Below are 21,580 nucleotides of genomic sequence, written 5' to 3'. Positions count from 1 at the left end.
ATGCCTTAAAATTGTATCCCCAACTATGATTGCCTGCCTCTGTCCGTCCCCATTTTGTTGATCAGCAGTCTTGCTAGTAGAACCAACACCAAGGCAGTTTGTCAGTAGAAATAATTGTATTTGAAGACCTAATCTGCAATGTCAAATTTTAGGGCTGTTTATACAGGTTTTGTTAAGGACTGTTTGATTAAGTGAGGTTTGCACTTTCTGAAACCCGTTTCAACTATTTTTGAAAGTATTTATAGTATTTATTAGTTTATTTAAGCACGGTTTAATATAAGATAAAATCGGAAAATAACGTGTTTTTCTTTTTAAACGGGAAAGTAACTATGACCTTTTATCTCTGCAGATGCTTGCTTGATGCGTACATTATTTGTTTTTCTTGGTTATGTTGCCTAGGCTTGACTGGCTGCATACCTGTACGCCTTATCTGTATTGCATTTCTTTGAGAATATGAACCAAAAAGAAAGTTTGCTGATGAGCTATACCAATTTAGTCGATAGATCAATGTGTTTATATGCATAATTACGTCGTTTTATTTTTTCTCAGTTTTGATTTCCATACATTCTCGTAACTATAGCCTAACATGCTTTGTAAAATGCATTGGAGCAGAGTTGATTGAAAATCTCATTAAAAAGAACACGTTTCCTAGTGTTTTACCAGCTTCCTTGTGTTAAAATTTAAACACACGTATCTACATTCCTTGCTCTGTGCGTTTCCTTGGAAACAATGAAGCGTGGAAGCCAATAACAACTGAATATGCTACTGTGTGCGCTACGTTCATAAAAGTTTTTTTCTCAGCGTCTGGTACACCAATCACACAAAACACATTTGGTTTCTGTGTATGTTACCAAGGCGACCCCTGAGGCTACGGGAGGGCCCTTTGCTGCCACAGTAGGTTGTAGGAGTTTGGAACGAAGCGTCTGTGGTTGCAGGTTTCAGGTTACAAAAAAGGTAAAACTTTACTTGCAATTAAAAACGCGTTTATTTCATTCAAACTTAATTTAAACTTTAACTTTGATATAATGGTTATTTTATTTAAGTCTCAACTTGAATTTTAATCGCAATTTGTTGATTAATACTAGTACCATAGGTAAGGTGCTAATACATACAATGTCAGAATACTGCTTAGTAAGTTATTATTAAATATTATTTTGGAAGTTTACCTTATATATTAAGATTATACGTGACACTGGTAAAACAGGACTTGTGTAGTAAATGTGGGACTTAAAAAAAGGAAAGAAAAGTGTGTAAATGTTCATAAAACGATGTAAAAATCACCTGTAATTTACGTTTATTTATCTGTTTTATGCAAAGATCATATCACTATATCCTGGTTGAAAGCTATGGACGGGAAACCAATTTGAGCAGTAAAGACTGTTCAAATGTATTCTTATTCTGTATTTACAGTAATGTAGCACTATTAGTGCCCTTTGGGGGTCAAGAGGAGCTACTTCCTTGTAGTGACCCCTCGGCAACATCTTTGACGGCAAAAAGCTCTTCAAATCGAACTTACCATGCAGTGCTTAAGCACAGCAATATTGGGCTTGGTTAGTACTTGGATGGGAGACCACCTGGGAATACTGAGTGCTGCAGGCTGCATGTTAAGCTCATAGGAATATATATAGTGCCCGTTCACACCTACTTTGTTTGGAGAGGATAACACCGTGTAACAAATTATTATTATTTTTTTTGTTCCTGGGTAGTAAGTGTTATTTCCTAATTGCTTATGCCTCAAAAGTATAGAAAATGGCTGTTATTCCCCACAAACTTTGCTTTTGTGACCAGGACAGTGATATTTCAAATTATCACTATTTCCAATGGGAAATGGGCAAATATGTGTCTTTTCATTCACATAAAGTCAGAAAAAAACAACATATGAATCCAAATTAACATATATTTATACTAAAGTAATACAAAAATGACTAAAAAAGATTTAGAAGTGAGTAGTTTTTCGAGATTTACGATTATACTGTATTTACAAGGTATTCTTTTTTTTAACTCTTGTGTATATAGTGGTTCAGTCTGATGAAATGCCATTACATTTGCTGTGTACTGCATGTACTCAATAAACATTAATTAAAAAAGAAAAAAAAACAGTATCCATTTCATATTCACTGGGGAGGAACAGTGGTGGAGCAATAGCAAGTGCAGCTGCACTCGGCCTGCGTACTCAGAGGACCCCGGAGGGGTTCGAAAGTTTAGATTTATTTATTTATTTTTGAACAATGATGCAGTTGTTACACATTTGTATCACTGTAGCTACCAGTGTATGGTGCCAGTAATTCAGATTCTATCCTCCCTAATTTCAGCAGGTATCGCTGTTTTTTTTCCCCTGGAGACTGGTATGAGGCACGTCTTCATGGAAGGTTTTAGGGTGCTATTCAGCACAGACATTTGCAGTTCTCTTTCAGTTAGAAAATAGCCATCAACTAATGAGTATCGCGGTCAGGTGGTAGGATTATGCTGAGCTTAATATAGAAGCTGCCTTTAGGCCTCCGTAGCTCTGATGTCAGCGCACGGCCCCTTGGGTGCTGAATAACTATGCAGAGCGTAGGAAGCTCAGTCTCTTTTGCTTTCAGCCTCTGATCGGGATTGAGTATAACTATTTTGTTCCCTTTCAATTCTAATGACAACCATTACCGAATGGGAAGAGCCTCTGTGTGACCGTCACTCTCTGAGCAAATATACAAAAGCTGCACTATCAGGGCCCTGCTGTGAGGGGGAAGTCCCGCCCACCTCCTGTTGAAGAGGGACGTCCTCACAGTAGCACATCTGAGACAGGTTGTTCATTGCTTTTGCTTTTTACGTATCTAATTTGGCTAATTTATTTGATTTATCTGCAAATTAAGGAATAATTCACGGTAAAATGAATGCACCAGTGTAAACATCTTCAGCGCTGCCTACTGCTCGGCCCGACTGTGCCTATCATCGGCACCGACCTTGGAACAGGTCCACTCAGCACCGACTGTCTCGTCAGCACTTTTCTCGGTGCTGTTTCCGGCACCGATTGATTTGACACCGGCGAACCTCTTCGAGGCCGTCTACAGCCTGACTCCGACCGCGCTACACGTCGGCATCAACCTCGCGCCGTTTGACTAGGCACCGACCTCCTGGCGCCAACCACACTCTTTTCGACGCCAATCCCGATACCGATTGATTCAACAGCGGGGAAAAGCTTCGAGGCCATCTACAGCCCAGCACAGACCGTGCTACATGTCAGCATCGACCTCGCGCCAATCGACTCGGCACCGACCGCTCGCTTCTCAATACTGGCCTCGGCACCGACAGCACTCACCTTGACGTCGATCCCGGCACCGACTGATTCGGCACTGGTGAATTGTTTTAAAAACGTGTCTGCAGGCTGCTCATTGAGCACAGCAGTTTAAAAAAAACAAAACAACAACAACAACAACAACTGCAAACATGTCAGTGCAGTCGACTGGGTCTTCATCTGGCTTCCACCAGTGTGACCTTTGCTCAGCTAAGCTGCCCAGGCAGGACGAACATCAGTCCTACACCAGGTGCCTAGGGCCAGAACACGCGGCCAAGGCACTGGCAGGTGAGTTGGACTGCTCTCCATGCCAGAAGTTCTTGAGGAGAACTAAGCGATGGAGAGCAATCGTATCCCCAGCAGAGTCTCTCTCCTCCAACCAGGGGAGAATGAGATCAGTGGTCTGAGAGCCTCCGCAGAGGTCATCCAGGACCCCCCCTGCTACAGTGACCAGGGAGCTCGCATGCTCATCTAGGTCACCCTCCCATACCCCACCACTGGTACAGAGGCGCAGACGTCTCTCATAGGAGGCGAGATGGTACGCAAGTACCACTCGAGTGGATGCTCACCAGGGGACAGGCGGTCACCGCGCAGGCGCCGCTCCCCTTCCCCAAGGGACAGGTGGTCGTCGCTCAAGCACCGCTCCCCTTCTCCACGCAGGCGCAGACGTTCACTGTCACAGTTGCCTCGAAGGCGCCCAAGCTTGGCCGAGCGGCGCCTTGTGGAGCTGGCAGAGACTATAAGGGCTCAGCAGACCATTCTGGAGACCCTGTTGAAATCTCAGGGCAGCCCCAGCCCCCAGTCTCGTTCCCGATCCCCTCTGCCTAGACCCCCTAGCCCAGACGATCTGTCCATGTCCACATCCAGATCGGACGTCTTCGACCCAGCCACGTCCATCGGGCAGGCCACGGTGGGAAGCTCCTCAACGCTCTTGCCACACGTGTCGCAGAGGTAAGAGTTCCGGGCCCTAATGCAGCGTGCAGCTGCAGACACGGACGTTCCCTGGCCAGCAGAATAAGAGGGAAAGGGGAACCGCTTCCGCCAACAGAAAGGGCACCCATAGCATGCTCTCCCCTTATGCCAGGACTTCCTGGAACTGGTGCGCTGCTCCTGGAGCAACCCAGTGTCTGCACCCTCAGCCTCCAGAACAGCAGAGTCTCTGCTTCTTACTGCAGGAGCCTAAGAAGTGGGCCTAGGCATATTCCCCACTATCGGGGACACGGTCAGGTTTTGCTGCAAGGTTCCGCCTTCACCAAGGGGGATAAGGACCCAGCCTGCCTGTCCAAGCCTTGCAGAACGACAGATGCGATGCTCTAAAAAGCTTACGCATCGGCAGCGCTGTCGGCCCGAGCAGCAAATGCCATGGCCATACTGGCTCTACCAGAATCAGTTGGCAGAGAGGCTGCAGGAGAGAACTACACAAGCAGACACCGGGGAGCTCCAGGCAGTGGCTAAGGCGATGACTGACCTAATATGGGAGTTAGGTCAGACATCAGGGAGGTCGCTGGTGGCTGCCCGCCAGCATTTGTGACTGACACAAGCCAATGTCGTGGCGACCGAGAAGGTGATGCTACTGGACGCCCCCATTACACCGGGGCAGACTTTTGGGGCGACCATTGGTGTAAGCCTTGAGAGGTCCCACAAGGCCACAGAGGTCGCCTCCAAGTTTTCGCACCTTCTGGCTTACCATCAGTGCCCAAGGTGGCATGGGCAGCCTGCTGGGGTGAAAGGGTCTGAACATCGCCCTCTACCACAGAATAGACAAGCAGGCAGAGGCAGAAGCAGGGCCAGCAGCAGGGGACCACTGCAGGCCAGGGGTAACCGGTTCTCCGACTGGAGACCGAGGCCAGGGCCTAAGAAAGACCCACTCCCTCCCAAGCCCAAGGGAGACTGCCCCTGAGGGGACCCGACTGCCACCAAACCACCCTACAACCAGACTGACCAACGGCAACAACCCATGGCAAGGCTGCACCCAGGAGTCCTGGGTAATATCGACAATGAGAGACGGATAAGCTTTACAATTCCGCATAGGTCCGCCACCCTTCAAGGGTGTGCTCCCCACCACCGTCGAACCAGCGAGGGCGATACTGCTTCAACAGGAGATCGCCAATCTTCAAAGGAAGAACGCTTTATGCTTGGTATGCTCAAAAGGGACAGCGGTTTCAGACCAATTATGGACCTCGGGGTCCTCAACTTGTCCTCAAATAGAGGAAGTTCAACATGTTGACAGCACAGCGTATCATCCAGTGCATCAAACTGGGCGACTGGTTCAGATCGATCGACCTGCAAGATGCCTACTTTCACGTCCCGTTTCACGTGGTAGCCTACATAAACCACCAAGGCGGCCTGCGCTCGCCAGGCCTTCACCACGCAGAGAACAGACTCCTGTCCTGGATGCACAGAAACATCAGGGCAGTTCACCTCCCCGTTGTGGACAACAAAGCAGCAGACCTCCTGTCCAGAAGAGCTCCAGACAGCTCGGAGTGGAGGCTGCATCCTCAAGTGGTGAAGCAGATTTGGGAAAGGTTTCGACTGGCATGAGTCGACCTCTTTGCCACAGACCAGTCCACTCATTGCCCCCTGTGGTTCTCCATGGAGAGAGACGGGGGCCCACTGGGAGTAGATGCACTAGCTCACCCCTGGCCACAGGGGCTATTGTATGCGTTCTCTCCGCTACCATTATTACCCCTGACACTAGAGAGGATCAGGGTGGAGAGAGCACAGGTTTTGTTGGTTGCACCCAGATGGCCGAGACGCCCCTGGTTTGCTCTCCTGTCCAACATGTTGTCGGATCAGCCGTGGCAGCTCCCGCTGCGCGAGAACCTCCGGGTAACATTAAGAACAAATCCTTCCTTTTTTGCCAAAGGTGGTATCCTCATTCCATATTAACCAATCAGTGGTTTTGGAAACTTTCAGACCTCTCCTGCACGAGTCAGAGGAGGACCGTAGACAACACACGCTCTGCCCAGTTTGGGCTCTGCACTGTTATTTGGATAGGATACAGCTGTTTGTCTGCTATGGGTCCCGCTTAAGAGATCAGGCCCTATCGAAGCAACGTCTAGTGCACTGGATGACAGATGCGATACGCTTGGCGTATGAACAGACGGATTCTCCGTTACTGGGGGACATTACGGCCCATTCTACCAGGGGCCAGACAGCTTCGTGGGCTTTCCTTCATGGCGCCTCCTTAGATGAGTTATGCAATGCTGCTACATGGACAGGTAGTCAGAAATTTGTGCGTTTTTATCGCCTTGATGTGACAAACTGAACAAGACCTTCTCTGGGCTCTAGAGTCTTGTAGGCGGCATGCTCTTAGGTGTGTGGGCTCTGTTGCTATCGCTGTGGGGCTGTACTGTCGGTAATCTGGAGCCACGACAGCTTTGGTACAGCTTTCCCATTTGGTAATGGTTGTCATTCAAATTGAAAGGGAATGTTAGGTTATTACCATAACCCTGGTCTAGAGTCTCCATGCGACCAAACTCTGCATTTTTGCCTAGGGTGATATCCCTGTTCCACGTGAACCAATCTGTGGAGTTGATGGAATTCCATCCATGCCTGTGCGGAATTATGAATTCTGTAATCATTTCTGTGATCGCAGAATTGGGGAATCCTGGTAGGATTGGTGATTAAACCTGTTTGTGTATGATTAAATAATAGTGTAGTGTTGGATGTAAAGATGTATGCAAAATACAGTTAAAGTAGGTGAGTATAAATCATTCTTATTACATACTGATTCATACATGCTAACATTTAGACAATTAAATATAGCTCAATATTGAACACTTGATTTGGTGTGTTTGATGTTTATAAATAAGGGTTAAATTAATGTTTTGGAGGGGGGCCCATAAGAAGGTCCTGCACCGGGGCCCATCTTCCTCTTTCTCCGCCACTGGGGAGGAATTTGCTTGTTTTTAAGAAAATAACTAATTGTTTCTATTTAAGTAAAACAAGTACATAACATCTGTTGCCATTGTACAGCTTTACGTGTTTTTAAGGGACCTTTTTTTTTGTAGGACCATAATGGCTGGTACAGCAAGACACGATCGAGAAATGTCTATAAATGCCAAAAAGCAACTCTCACAATGCTCAGACCCTATTGAGAAACTACGACTGCAGTGCTTATCACGGGGATCATCTGGCATCAAAGGACTTGGCAGGTATTAAAGAAATCTGCAATATGTTTTTATTTTATTGTTGTTTGTTTTTTTTGTGTTGTTTTTGAAGCACAATGTCGGTTTTAGGGGTTTAAATATAAAAAAAATAAATAAAAACAACATGTTTGATCAATTGCAATGTGACATTAGCTTTTCATGTAAGAATTCTTTTGAACTTGACAGTCTTCCTTACGAATGCTTGTTTCTTACATAGTTTTCCTCACTAATGGTAGTAAAAATTATATATATATATATATATATATATATATAGATATATATATTCTCTATATATATATATATATATATATATATATATATATATACTTGGTCTTTATCCCAATGATTTATATATATAGATATATATATATATATATATCTATAGAGATATATATATATATATAATATATATATATATATATATATGGGATAACCCAATTTCTGGTTCACTGCAGTAGCCATATATCTCAAGTTAAAGAAACCCATAAAACAAAAAGTAAATAAGTAAATTAAAAGAACAAAAATTTTAAAAAAATTAAAAAATGGCAAAAACCAAAAAAAAAAAAAAAAATTAAAGAAAGGGAAAGACATCTGAGCGCATTGGGCGACATCCAACATCGGTAACTTATAGTGCCATGAAAAAATATTTGCCCCCTCTCTGATATTTTGCATTTTTGCATATTTCTGACACTGAATGTTATCAGATCTTCAGCCAAAATCTAATATTAGGTAAAAGGGACCCTGAATGAACAAATAACACAACATTTTGATAATTATTTCATTTATTTATTAAAGAAAGTTATGCAACACAAAATTCCCCCGTGTGAAAAAGTAATCGCCCCCTTAGACTCAATAACTGGTTACGCCACCTTCAGCAGCAATAACTGCAACCAAACACTTCCTGTAGTTATTGATCAGTCTCTTACAGCGCCGTGAAGGAATTTTGGCCCACTCCTTCATGCAGAACTGTTTCAACTCGGTGACATTTGTGGGTTTTCGAGCATAAACTGCTTGTTTCAGGTCCTGCCACAACATCTCAATGGGGTTTAGGGTCTGTACTTTGACTAGGCCATTCAAAAACTTAAAATTTCTTTTCTTCAACCATTCTGATGTAGACTTGCTTGTTTGTTTCGGATCATTGTCTTGCTGCATGACCCAGCTGCGCTTCAGTTTCAGCTCACGGACGGATGGCCTGACATTCTCCTGTAGAATTCTCTGATACATAGCAGAATTCAAGGTTCCTTCAATTATGGCAAGTCTTCCAGGTCCTGATGCAGCAAAGCATTCCCAAATCAGGACACTATCACCACCATGCTTGACCGTTGGTGTGAAGTTCTTACTGTGGAATGCAGTGTTTGGTTTTCGCCAGACATAACAGGGCCCATGTTGGCCAAAAAAGTTTTGACTCATATGTCCATAGAACATTGTTCCAGAACTCTTGAGGATCATCCAAGTGCTTTTTGGGAAACTTGAGACGAGCATTCATATTCTTCTTCGTGAGCAGTGGTTTCCGCCTTGCTACTCTGCCATGAATCCCATTTTTGCCCAGTGTTTTTCTGATGGTGGAGTCATGAACACTGACATTAGTCGAGGTGAGAGAGGCCTGCAGATCCCTGGATGTTGTTCTAGGGTTCTTTGTGACTTCCTGGATGATTTTACACCTTGCTCTTGGAGAGATTTTGGCAGGACGGCCACTCCTGGGACGATTCACTACTGTCCCAAACTTTCTCCATTTGGACAATATGGCTCTGACTGTGGTTTGATGGAGCCCCAGAACCTTAGAAATGGCTTTGTAACCCTTTCCAGACTGATAGGCATCAACAACTTTTTTTTCCAGAGGTCTTCAGGAATTTCTTTTGATCGTGGCATGATGTGCCTCTAGAACCTGTGTGCTGACAACTTCACTCTGATGGTAAGGGCCAAAGTTAGTCAGATTTATATTGTGCAGGACTGGCCCAAATCAGACCTGATTGTTAACCAAAGTATTCAAGCAGCAGACCCTAGTTATCCTTTTAATTGGGTTGAGTTAACTAGGGGGGGCAATAACTTTTTCACATCCGAAGATTGCATGTTTGATTATCTTGCACACCAAACAAATGAAAGAAGCACCAAACTTTGGTGTCATTTTTTCTCTCGGACTCCCTCTATATACTACTACAACCCATAAAAAGATCTGACTAAATTAAATGTGAAAAATGTGCAAAAATGCAGAAAATTAGACAGGGGCAAATACTTTTTCATGGCACTGTATAGGAAACCATAAGGCTACCGTTCCCCAATTTGTCATGCATGAAATGTTGAAATATTGAATTTCCCTGGGCAACGCTGGGCACTTCAGCTAGTATTTAATAATTCTTATTAACTAACCCTAACCTAAACCTTGCATATGATCACTTTGTTGTGATTAAAATCTTTTCACTTTTTTCTTCTTCTTTTTAATCAAGATATGGAAATATGCATCTTGGTTCCTGTGCTGTACGTCACATGGTCTGGTGGCAGGTATGCCATTGGAGTGAGTTTGAACTACAGCACAGAAAGTGCAATACGTAGGAAGCAGCTTTTCATCTACAACACTGCATTCGATATATCTGCGAAGCACAAAAAATCTGCATGAAAACAAGCCAAGAATATTTTCCACACAAGCAGAGGGTGACAGGGATAATGGTGACATTGCTAATATACATTTAAATAGGAGTTCGATCGATACTTAATTTGAGTTTAAATCAAGCTGTACATTTTGTTTTTATTTTGAATAAAATAGTATTTAGTTTTATCTAGCACGGAAGGAATTAACAGAGGATGATAATAAGGAAAATATTTGTAATAAGGAACAAAGTTGATTATATGAAAGCAGGAGAGAATGAATTGCAAAATATAAATACATGAAGAAGTAAAAACTAATAACATAATAAAGAAAAGTAAGAATTTTAGCAGACAGATTGTATGAACATTGATTTATATCAAAATAATTAAACAAATTGCATGCTCCCACAAAATCCAAGAACAAGTTTGGTTAGAGGTAATCCATAAATGCACAAAGGTAAACACCCAATGCGGATGATTGTTAGCACAATTGATAACCCAGCAAATGTTATTATGTAAATAGCTGAGACGTTGCTGCAGCCACATGTTGAAAGTGTACCTAGCAACACAATTTGTGAAAATAATTAACAGAACAAAGGTTAAACTTCCACAGAATACTATTTTATTTTGCATGGATGTAAAATTTCTGTACCCGAGTGTTCCTAGGAATGAAATATTAAATATGATCAAGATAGTTTTAGAAAATAGTTATTTCATGTTTGGATATAAAAGTTACAAGCAGAATGATGGTATGCATTCACAAGCACGCATATAGGTAAATGGGATGAAATGTTATTGGGTTAACTAGACAATAAACCTTTAGAATACATAAAATATGTGGATTACATATTTGGAATATGGACACATGGAGAAGAATCTGTTTTCCAGTTTCATAAAGTAGCACATAATATCCACCCTAACATTTCAGTGGATCTACGGTAGACAAAATCTGAAATGTAATTCTTGTTTAAACTTGATCATGGATCTATTGAAGCAGATCTTTACCCAAAACCTACTGATATGCATCAGTACCTACATGTGTCATCTTCACATACTAGCCATACAAAAAGAGCCATTTCTAAAGGACTGGGTATAAGGATAAAATAATCTGTTCTGTTGAAAATGGCAACGAAAAACAGAGAAATGAATTAAAAATAAACCTTAAACAAAGTGGCTATGTAGACGGATTACTGAGAGAGAATTGAAGTTGACAAACTCAATAGAAATTAACTACTTGAGTATAATAAATTAGAACAGGTTTAAAGAATGCCATTAATAATTACACAATCTAAATTATTACCCAATATTTCAAAAATTGTTTGGAAGCATTTACCTATACTTCATAATTAAAAAAAAAAAAAAAAAAATGAAAGAATTTTCAAAAGCAGCGGTAGTGGTTTTTAGAAAGTATGCAAATTTCACTGACATTTTGGTCTACAGTAAACATTAACGGATCATAGACACAGTAAAGGACATTAAACCCTGTAAGAGCACATGTGAAGTATGCAAATGTATTTGTAAAGATAAAAGTGATTTTGCAAATAGAGAAAAAAAATATTTAGTTTTAAGAAACCCTTCATGCAAAACTAGCAACCTTGTTTGTGGTATATTTTGCCAAAAATGCAACACAATAAAATACATAGGAGAGTGAGACAGGTACAATGTTATCTAAAAGAATACAGAATCACCTGTCAAACATAAGAAATAAAAAAAGTACATTAACCAACAGTTCAACACTTTACAAAAAATGAACACAACATGAATGACGTACAATTTGTAGTTTTAGAAGAAATAAAATGAGATAATGTGCATTACAGAGGAATAAAGGAAAATAAACAGATCAGTAGACTTAATACAATGATGACTGAAAGTTTAAATAGAAAGGAATAGGAATAGATAGTTACACCATTAACTGTGTGGTAAATGACTTCACAAACACAGCCATAGATTTAAAATAGAAATAAGTGAGTGTAGTTACCATGGCATCAAAAGCCTATAAGTACTTCCACTGTTTGTTTTCACAGAATAAAACTTTATAAACACACTTTCCCTTGACAGCCCATACCGAAATCATTGGGAAGTTATATATATATACCGGTATATACAGGATTTGAAATTTCTGCTTGCCCTGCACCAAGTAGTGGGTTTCAGAACTACCCTTGTTTGGGTATAATCAACAGGTGCTAGGAGTTTGAGCAAGTAGGCCCCTGCTACATCCACTCTGAACTGATTGCACTTGAATAAGCCTCACCTGCATCTGTACGTTGACTATTAGAAGCTGCATGCAAATATAGGAGGAAGAACAATATGTTTAACAGTGGTTGTTGAAACTCATGGCTACTGAATCATTTGAATAATATACATAATTAATGGTAGTTGGAAAACCCAGGACTGGGTGTAGGACTGTGAGTTTCTAACCCTGTATTTATTTATTTTTAAATGCACATTTTCATCAATTGAGCTTTAAGATCGTTTACTATGGTAATCTGTCAGACACAGTGAAGGAAGATGTTATGGCAGAATAGATCCACAATGGGGCCTCGCAGACAAACAAACCACAAGTTGTGGCTTGACATGTTGTTCATAGGGTGCTTGTATATCTTTTTTCAGGATTTTCAAGATAATGGATGATGATAACAACAGAACACTTGATTTCAAAGAGTTCCTGAAAGGCTTAAACGATTATGGAGTGGTGATAGAGAAGGAAGATGCAATGGAGCTTTTCAGACAGTTTGATAGAGACGGAAACGGAATGATAGACTTTGATGAATTCCTCCTTACGTTAAGGGTAAATATTGAATCACCATTTCAATAGTTTTTTTATGCTTTTTTTTTTGTATGTGCAGTAGCAACAGCAGGAAATATTAGTATAGATTAAACCTATAAAGTAATGTGTGTGTTTATTGTATATCACTGTAAAATTAGTATTGTTTGCTATTGTATATACTGTATGTACCTGAGCAGTTTCTTTGCGAATAAAATCTCACATTACTGTTAAAGAGTTTGCTAAAAGTTTGATAAAGAGAAAAAAACACAAAAACAAAGACTCACTACTGACTGCCAGTAATGCCGGAAAAAAAACAAAACAAAACAAAAAAAAACAACATGCTCTGTACTTTTTGCTTCCTGTTTACTAAATTATGCTTGTAAGTGTACCAGCACACAACCAATTTTATAACACCTTGAGAATAGTTACAGGTAATACTCATTTAGGCAAGACACGTTGCAGTTTTTTATTTTATAAATTGTTGATTGCATTTTTAATCACATCCCACCCTTCCTGCTTAAAAATGTAATATGTAAGCATTATAAAACATCAAACTCACGCCAATTATTTATATAAACAAACAACACACTTTTTGTAGGCCTGTTCTGTTGTTCAATTTAGATTACTAAAAACAATGAACATAATACACACCTTCATAACACCACCAACAGCCCCCACCACTTCCTTTTTTTGTTTACCTTCTCTGTGATATTGAAGATACAATTGCATGTATTTCTAACTGGTAAAAGTCAGACAAAAAGAGAAGAGAAGCGGAAAAGCATGGTTATGTGTTTGAGAGGGGCATAACAAATACTTAATATCCTTTTAATTTTTGTAATATATTTAATTTCTTACCTGTTATGTGTGCTCTGTATTAATCTCCATTACTGTGTTTGCTTAGGTCATGATTTGCAATATTTACTAACAGTTCCAGCAAACATGGCTTCTTAAAGATTCCTCAAGTCTGATTGCGGGGAAGTAAGGTAGGGAAGCATATCAGCGTTGTGCTGTGCACTGAAGCACCATAGATGAAGCATTGTGCACCAAATCTTGTGCAACACTGATAAGCTTTTGCGCCTCAGTTCTCCACAATTAGCTTTGAGGAGTATCATATAGAACAAACACAAAAGTAGAGAAATGATTTTTTAAGGAAAATGTATAGCATATGAAGTAATCCATTAATTCTGTGTGATACACCAGTCAGTTCCATGAGTCCATCCATGCATAACTGACAGCAAATTAGCAGAAGCTTAAAAATATAGGTTCAACATAATGGAAAGAGAACTGGAAAATCTGAATAATACAGTATATGTGATCATTTTCTGTAGCCTCCCATGTCCAATACAAGAAAAGAAGTCATCATGCAAGCTTTTCGAAAACTTGACAGGACAGGTGATGGGGTGATAACGATTGAAGACCTGCGAGGAGTTTACAATGCAAAGTATCACCCCAAATATCAAAATGGAGAGTGGACGGAGGATCAGGTTTTCAGGACTTTCCTTGATAACTTTGATTCTCCTTATGATAAAGACGGAAAGGTATGTTGTTTTAAAACATAAAAGAAAACACAACTTTTCTGACATTGCTGCATTACTTTCTCGTATTGGCAAAACAACTTTGATTTGCAGCAGGGTGATTGGAGACCAGGCACTACTGGACATGATCTAAGTGAACATGTCATCAGAACTGGGACTAATTAAACCAAATTATTTTATTTTTTTTCAGGTTGACTACATCATGTGTTTATCTAAAGTATATAATGTTAATTATTACCGTATAAACTAATTAGCACTTTGTCAGCATAGGTTAATGTAGCAGATGAAATAAGCAAAATAAGAAAAAACAAATAAACATAGAAGATTTCATGTAACAATCTTTCTCTCACAAACATACAGAATTTTCCTGTTTAAGATTTTTTTTTTAACCTGGACCTTTTTTTATACAGGAAAATATTACCTTGGAGGCAGTGCTTAATTTGTGCTGGGGCTGTTGTGAAAGTAAAAAAAAAAATTCTGCTCTCAAATGCAGGCTGTTAGTAGCATTTAGAGTCCATTGCCAGGGACGCTTGTTTTTGGTGTGAAGCAGCTGAGTGACGAGAGAGTAAAGCGTTGCTGTGCTGCTGCTTGTGCTGCTGCTTGTGCTTCACACAATGGCCATCTATTTTCTATTGACTCGCTAACCTGTTTTCTTGTTTTTTTTCTTACTTGAAGGTAGTGTTGCCACGTCTCTGTATTATATTAGAAGTGAAGTTGTTTGGGCTTGTTTTCAAAATGGTTGCTTGTTTTATCATAATCTAAGGCTATTTCAGTTTCTAACATGCCTCTTAATAAGTGGGCTAAGGACAGTTGAATGTGTTGTAAGGAGTGGGAGCAAGAGAAGAACCAAGATTGGATTAAACCAGTTACAGGAGACAGCAGCAAAGCCGCCTGCAGATACTGTAAATGTGAAATACGTCCACACCAGACTGACCTTGTTCAGCACATGAGCACAGACAAACAATAAAAATGCACCACTGTTTTTGTTAATGCGTCTAGCAGATACTGGATTTACTGTGTTTTAATCTTCTACAACCATGCTCCAAACAGAGCTTAAACTGGCCTGTTACATTGCTTTCTACACAGCAGTTAGTTCTCTTGATCACCTGGAAGAGCTTGGTGGATCATGTTTTGAGAAAGATGTGAATGTGCATCGTACAAAATGTACAGCATTGATAAACAACTTTATTGCACCCTCCATGTTCGACGCTTTTAGTGCTGCCTTTGGCAGATGCAAACCTTGATAATGCACAGGAAACAAAACTGAAAGTAGATGCTGAGGCTTTGTTTTAGAAGCAGCTAAACAATTACAATTAAGACTTTCAGCAAATATTAATATCTGGAAATCAGTGTCAGCATTTAGTTCATCAGTTATTCTCTCACAGGCCAAATCTTCTCTCACGTCTGTCTCCATGCTGAGGATGTTTAAGGTGACTTAGGCATCATGGATGCTTAGTGTCAAGACATCAACTTCCAGCAATAAACAAAAATGCAGCAGAGTTCTGGGTGAAAGTTGACGACTTCACAGATGCTAGTGGTGAACAGGGCTGTAAAGAACTAGCCCTGTTCACTCTGCCTACTGGCCATGCCTCTAAAGCAATGCTGATGTGAAAATGAATGTTTTCTCAGATGAACATAGTGAAGTCCAAGCACAGGAAAATGATGGGTAACGAGTCTCTGTCCAGCACACGGCAAGTCCGTTGTGGTTTAAGGACACTGGGGATTTGCTGCAGAGCTTTTGTCCGGAGCCAAATCATGTTACAGCGTTTCAACGCAAATATCTACCTCAGAGAGGCAGCAGAAGCATTGAGGCCTGAAGACAGCGAGGAGACCGGAGTATGCAGGGTTTTTAGTGTTTCATGCTTTGCAAGTTGGCAATGGTTTCTTATTGGTATAAAAAAGGTGCAATATGTAATTAAAGTTTTCATATAGATAATAGTAACAAAGTAGTGTTTACTTTTAATATGACATCACTGTAATATATGTAGTTGAACAACCTCTCTTTTGCTGAGTGTTAAAAGTTATTAGTTTATAAAACACAGAGCATTGTAGTTGTAGGCTTGTAATCCGCCATCACCCCCCCCCCCCCCCCCCCCCGAAGTGGGTTGGGCTTGTTTTGAAGGTCGTTTGGGCGTATTTTTCTGATCTGACCTGGCAACTCTGCTGGAAAGGCGAAAAAGCGATGCTCGAGCATGGAGAATTAACAAACAATCCTTAATTTTGTGGCTGTATTTCATGTCATATTACTTCATATATGATGTTGAATACATGAATGTGTGGTTCTAAGAACTCTACTAGATGCTGTGAGAGCCTTAATTAAAATGGCAACATAAAAACATAAATAAGAACAGGGAGGCCATTTGGCCCATCTAGTAGCTAGCTAATTGAACTCAGAACTTTGTTGAGCTGGGCCTTAAAGGATCCAAGGGATTCTGCCTCAAACATGCTAGTTTTCCATACCCTCTCCCCCACTCTCTGTTTAAAGAAATGACTCATACCCTTGGTCCTCCCACCAGGGTTGGGGTTCAATTCCCTTTTTTCAATTCAATTTCCTTTTTAAAATCAATTCCCAATTTCTGTTTCAATTCCAGTTCCAGTTCCAAGTCCTAATCCCCACCCCACCCCCAATTCTTCTTTAAAATGATGTTTTTATTTTAATTTGAAACTCGGTATCAATAACGTACCCTTCATTAGTTGTCATTGTAACGTGTTGTGTATTGCACGGGCCCTTTTGTCTTCTTCAGGATCCTATTAAGAGTGCTGTTGTTGGCGATAGCAGTAGAAAAACTGGGCCCTTCATAAAATGTCTCCAAATAACAAACATTGGTATTTTTTGCAAGGATATTAAATCTTCTGTTTTCAGTTCTCTCTACACTTCCACATAACCGATTTATTTCACATTCATTTGTCTCTTGTGTTAACAGTGTTAAAACACCTCAACATAATCTGGAGAAGATCATTTTCCTTTTAGCTAACCGGGTACAAACCAACCTTCAGCAGAAATCACTGCAGATTGGTGTTAAGTGTATATTTGGCGTAATGTTTTTATTGACTTAAAATGATTCCAATTATACCTGATCTGATTGTTATCAACCCATTCAATGAAACTTTCTGAAGTATAATCAGATGGCAGGTATGTTGGCTTTGTGCATTAACTTATCTGGAGATACCATCCTGCTGCAAAAGCTAGTAGTTAGTATTTACCTGGTGGCACCTATGGGATGACAATCCTTTTACTCTTCCATTCAGTGGGCTGCAATCAATCAGACTGGCTGATATAACACAGAAATGGCAGTTGTGGGTGTTAAGTTAACCAAGGATTTAAAAAACATTTCTTTTTTATTATCAACAGGAACAACTTTAATAAAGAATTTGGATACATAGATTTTTCAAATGCAACACAAAGATTTTAAAAATAAAATAAACTGCTACCTAATCACTTCATGTACTGAGTTCATGTGCTCTGATTACAGTTACAGTCAGTCAGATGTACACAGGAATTCATTTTGCAGGGAGCAAATGTACATTTTAATCTATAATCTATCAACATATTCTTGAATTATATATATTCTGTTTTTGTTTATACTAAAACAATGTTTCTTTTAGGACTGCTGAAAGCTGCTGTGTCTTATTATTCCCTGCATGTGTGTAACTGCTTTATTTGTTATGTGACTGCTTTTACTACTAGGTTACTAAAGAGGAGTTCCTAAACTACTATGCTGGAGTCAGCGCCTCGATTGACACTGATGTCTACTTTGTCATCATGATGAAAAATGCCTGGAAACTAAACTAATATGCAACATGTGCATTTTAGGGTAACTAACCTCCATCCAGCCACCTGCATTCAGGAATATAAACACTACAACACTAATTGCATGCTTGTGAGATTCCTTCCTAATTCACAGAGATTCAACACAAAACCTTTCCAGTTGTTTTCTTCATTGTTGGAAAGACGTAGAACTAGCATACAAGTGTGTTACTAACCAACCGTAGAATCTTTTTTCTAAATTATTCATTAATCCAGTAATCAATTGTCCTCAATTATAACACTGCTGATATTTGTAGGTTTTCTTCTGAATTTAGGAGGCAGTAATCCCATTCAAGCTTAAATAAGATATATACATATATTTTTTTGTGTGTTTTTACAAAAGTCTTTCTGAAGCCTAAAATTAAGAATGGGATTAAGACACACACACTATGGTTGATGTGTATTTCATTTTTTGAATTGTAATTTCATGGCAGTTACATGGAGGCCCGCAGTTGACATTGAAAACATATCATAGGGAAAGCAACAACAGGTTACTGACAGGTAATAGATGACTTGCTTCAGAATGTTTACTTATATATAAATGAGAACATATATATAGAGAATGTAAAAAAAGCTTGCCTTCCCAGTAACCGGTCACTGCTTTCCTCTGACTCACATGCTATCAACGTTGGCTGCATTCTTGTGTGTGGCCCAGCCTTGAAGTAGAGGTGTAGTGTTGAAATAGCAATACATTTCTCCACTAAAAATCAAATACACGTTTACAAGTGATGGCAATACATATTAGGTACTGTTTACTGGAATTATCTTGCTATATCTGTGCCTTTGAAAGGATTACTGTGTCTCTACACTAACAATCTATACACGTATTGCAGTTCAATTCTTGGTTTTATGTGAATATCAGCAACAAAAATCCACAAATGAAAACAAAAACTTCCCCCTTTCAGTGGTGGAGTGAAGTTCTACACATATGTACAGGTTTTTAAATGGGTCTCACATAAAACCAAGGCATCCTAAAGTGAAGTTTTCCAATTTAGGGACAGGCCTTCTAAATTGAACCAATCATAAAACAACAATAAGAAATTATCGCCGCCCTACTTGTGCTTGATTCAGTTTCATCCCAAGTTTATGTATTATGTATTCATTCTCTCAGTGTACCTGGATGATAACTCACAGACCAACCTCATTGTTAGTGAGGTCCCGGCAAAATACAGCAGAATATATGACTGTAACTTTCAATATTTTTAGGTTACTAAAACTTAAAAGCTGAATAAGTACTAGCTTCATTTTTATTCCAGAGTAAAACACTGCTTTACTATTTGTTTTGGATTTTGACAGTGCCAATGACAGCCTAAAAAGAGATATTAACTTATAAATCAAGAGATATTTTGTTGCTCATTGAGCTGTACAGCATATGGCTCAAGAGCCGTCAGACAGCCCAGGATTAAGTAGCATTTGTATGATAAAATTATTCAAGACTGTTTTTAAATACAGGTTTCGTAATAATGAAAATAAAACCCTTATTATATGTCTACATGTATTGTATTCAGTGCACATGCAATAGTGAACACATATTTCAATTTGCTTTGACGTGGAGTGCTGTCATGCTGATATTGAAGTAAACTCTGGAATGTTGTATCCATTTGCATTGTCTTCACATGCAAATTATAATAACTGCTTTTTTCCCCCTATTTTTTATCCTGGTGCAGGTTACCAAAGACGAATTTCTAAATTATTACTCTGGAGTCAGTGCCTCTATTGACAACGATGTCTATTTTATTGTGATGATGAAGAATGCATGGAAACTATGATTTGAGGCTTAAGTTTACCTGGACTTGCATTTGGGCAGAGAGACAAATGTATTCAATTAAAAAAAAAAAAAAAAAAATATATATATATATATATATATATATATATATATATATATATATATATATATATATATATATATTTAATTTTATGTCTTCAAACATGAGTACAGTAAAAAAAAAAAAAAAAAAAAAAAAAAAAACATTCTATTGGATATCTGGACCTGAACATCACATTGAACTTTATGAAGGATATGTTTTAGCAGAACAAGCCTGGAGATGACAGTCCATGTGTTCAACAGAACATCCCCTTTGCTGTTCCCTTTTTCAGGCTTTTCAGTGTGTGGATGAGAGTGCTCACAGTGTGGCTGCATAATGAAATCTGGATGCATAAAAGCTAGTCAGGTGCAAGGCATGTCTTCCAATCTTACTCTGCTGACATTCTCTGGTCATGTTAACAGCAATTTTGTGCAGATTAACATCTCTACTGTGTCCAAAGCAAGTCCATGAAGCAAAAGCTTTGCTCCCTTGGATTAAAATAAAAAAAACACAACTTTTTGAGGTAAATTTATTTATTATTATTTTTTTATTTCAAGTCTGTCCAATTTGAAAGCAGTCCATTTATTTATTTATTTATTTATTTTTATTTTTTCCCCAGACCCATATCTCTATTTTCATGTCGTTCTCATTTGAACCCTGGTTGCTTTCTGGGAAGCACTTAGAAACAAAGCACAACTCTACTGGTGTTTAAATTTTTGTCAGTTATTGGTTAAGTATATGTAATGTGGTATGTAATTCAATATGTTAATGTAACATTACTCAGCAGGGTTCATTTGACTTTATGAAGCAAAATTAGTTAATTCTGTAGGGTGATGCAAAACCTTTGGCCATAGCTGTAGTTCCTTTTCTAGGTGTTTACTTTTTCTAGCCCTCTTTATTTTCTTAATGTGTTTTATTAGCATAAGGTGGGTGTGGACAGCCTTCTCAGAGCCACTGATCCTTTTGTAGTTTTTGGAGCTCTACATTTTTCTCAAATCATTTGCTGACTCTTATATGGCTGGTTTCACAGATCACTATTGCCATTAGGCTTGGGCTGCCTAATGTTACAGTACCTTTGGTGAGCTAGTTCAAGTTACTGATAATAAAGGACTGAAACCAGCATATTACAAACCATATACAAGCAACAGATGATGGCTTTGTATGTGCCATAAACACGTTTCCTTAGTGGTTTGATGAGAAAATGTAAAAGATTTAAGGTTTATCATTAATTAGAGAAAAAGGGGTAGACAGCCCTGATCTTCCAGTTTCTTTTTTTTGTTATTTAAACTACTGATCTTGTTGTAAGCAATTACTAATTTCCGTATACCTATTAAACCAGTCGACAAGAATAGCTTACTTCTGTTGTAGGACTTTCGAAAGCTGTTTATTACAGAACTTCTGAAGGGATTCCTCCAATTGAGCCACAGGATGATTTGATCATTTTGTGCTCTATTGTCTATAAAGACAAAGATTTGATTGAGGTCAAGCCATGAAAATATTTATTTTATTTCAGTCTAGTACTCTTATGTGGTAGTTATTATGCAATGCATGGATATAAAATTGAATTACAAGAAAACAGTAGCAGTCAGGCACAAATGAGAAAAGAAAACATGTTTTCTTTCATATCTGCAGCAACTTTATATTTTTCTTTGTGCAG

At 39.3% G+C, this 21,580-nt stretch overlaps 1 protein-coding gene across 3 annotated transcripts; it reads left to right on the top strand.

The window, feature by feature from the left end:
• The first annotated feature begins 870 nt into the window (after positions 1-870).
• LOC121318274 (calcyphosin-like protein) lies at positions 871-19,926 on the top strand. 3 transcript variants are annotated; one of them, XM_041254789.1, is made up of 6 exons: positions 871-954; positions 7,288-7,431; positions 12,619-12,796; positions 14,104-14,313; positions 17,999-18,125; positions 19,786-19,873. In XM_041254789.1, the coding sequence occupies exons 2-5, from the start codon at positions 7,295-7,297 to the stop codon at positions 18,101-18,103; spliced, it is 630 nt and encodes a 209-aa protein (XP_041110723.1). In that variant the 5' UTR covers positions 871-954; positions 7,288-7,294; the 3' UTR covers positions 18,104-18,125; positions 19,786-19,873. The 3 variants fall into 3 exon arrangements, with proteins under 3 accessions (XP_041110723.1, XP_041110730.1, XP_041110714.1); XM_041254796.1 differs by lacking the exon at positions 17,999-18,125 and having other exon boundaries at positions 19,786-19,926; XM_041254780.1 differs by having other exon boundaries at positions 17,999-19,876.
• Positions 19,927-21,580: the final 1,654 nt, after the last annotated feature.

The sequence above is a fragment of the Polyodon spathula genome, chromosome 1, assembly GCF_017654505.1.
Source record: "Polyodon spathula isolate WHYD16114869_AA chromosome 1, ASM1765450v1, whole genome shotgun sequence".
Classification (NCBI taxonomy): Eukaryota; Metazoa; Chordata; class Actinopteri; order Acipenseriformes; family Polyodontidae; genus Polyodon; species Polyodon spathula.
The sequence above is the reverse complement of the archived record's forward strand: the minus strand, read 5'-3'. Positions and strand labels throughout refer to the sequence as shown.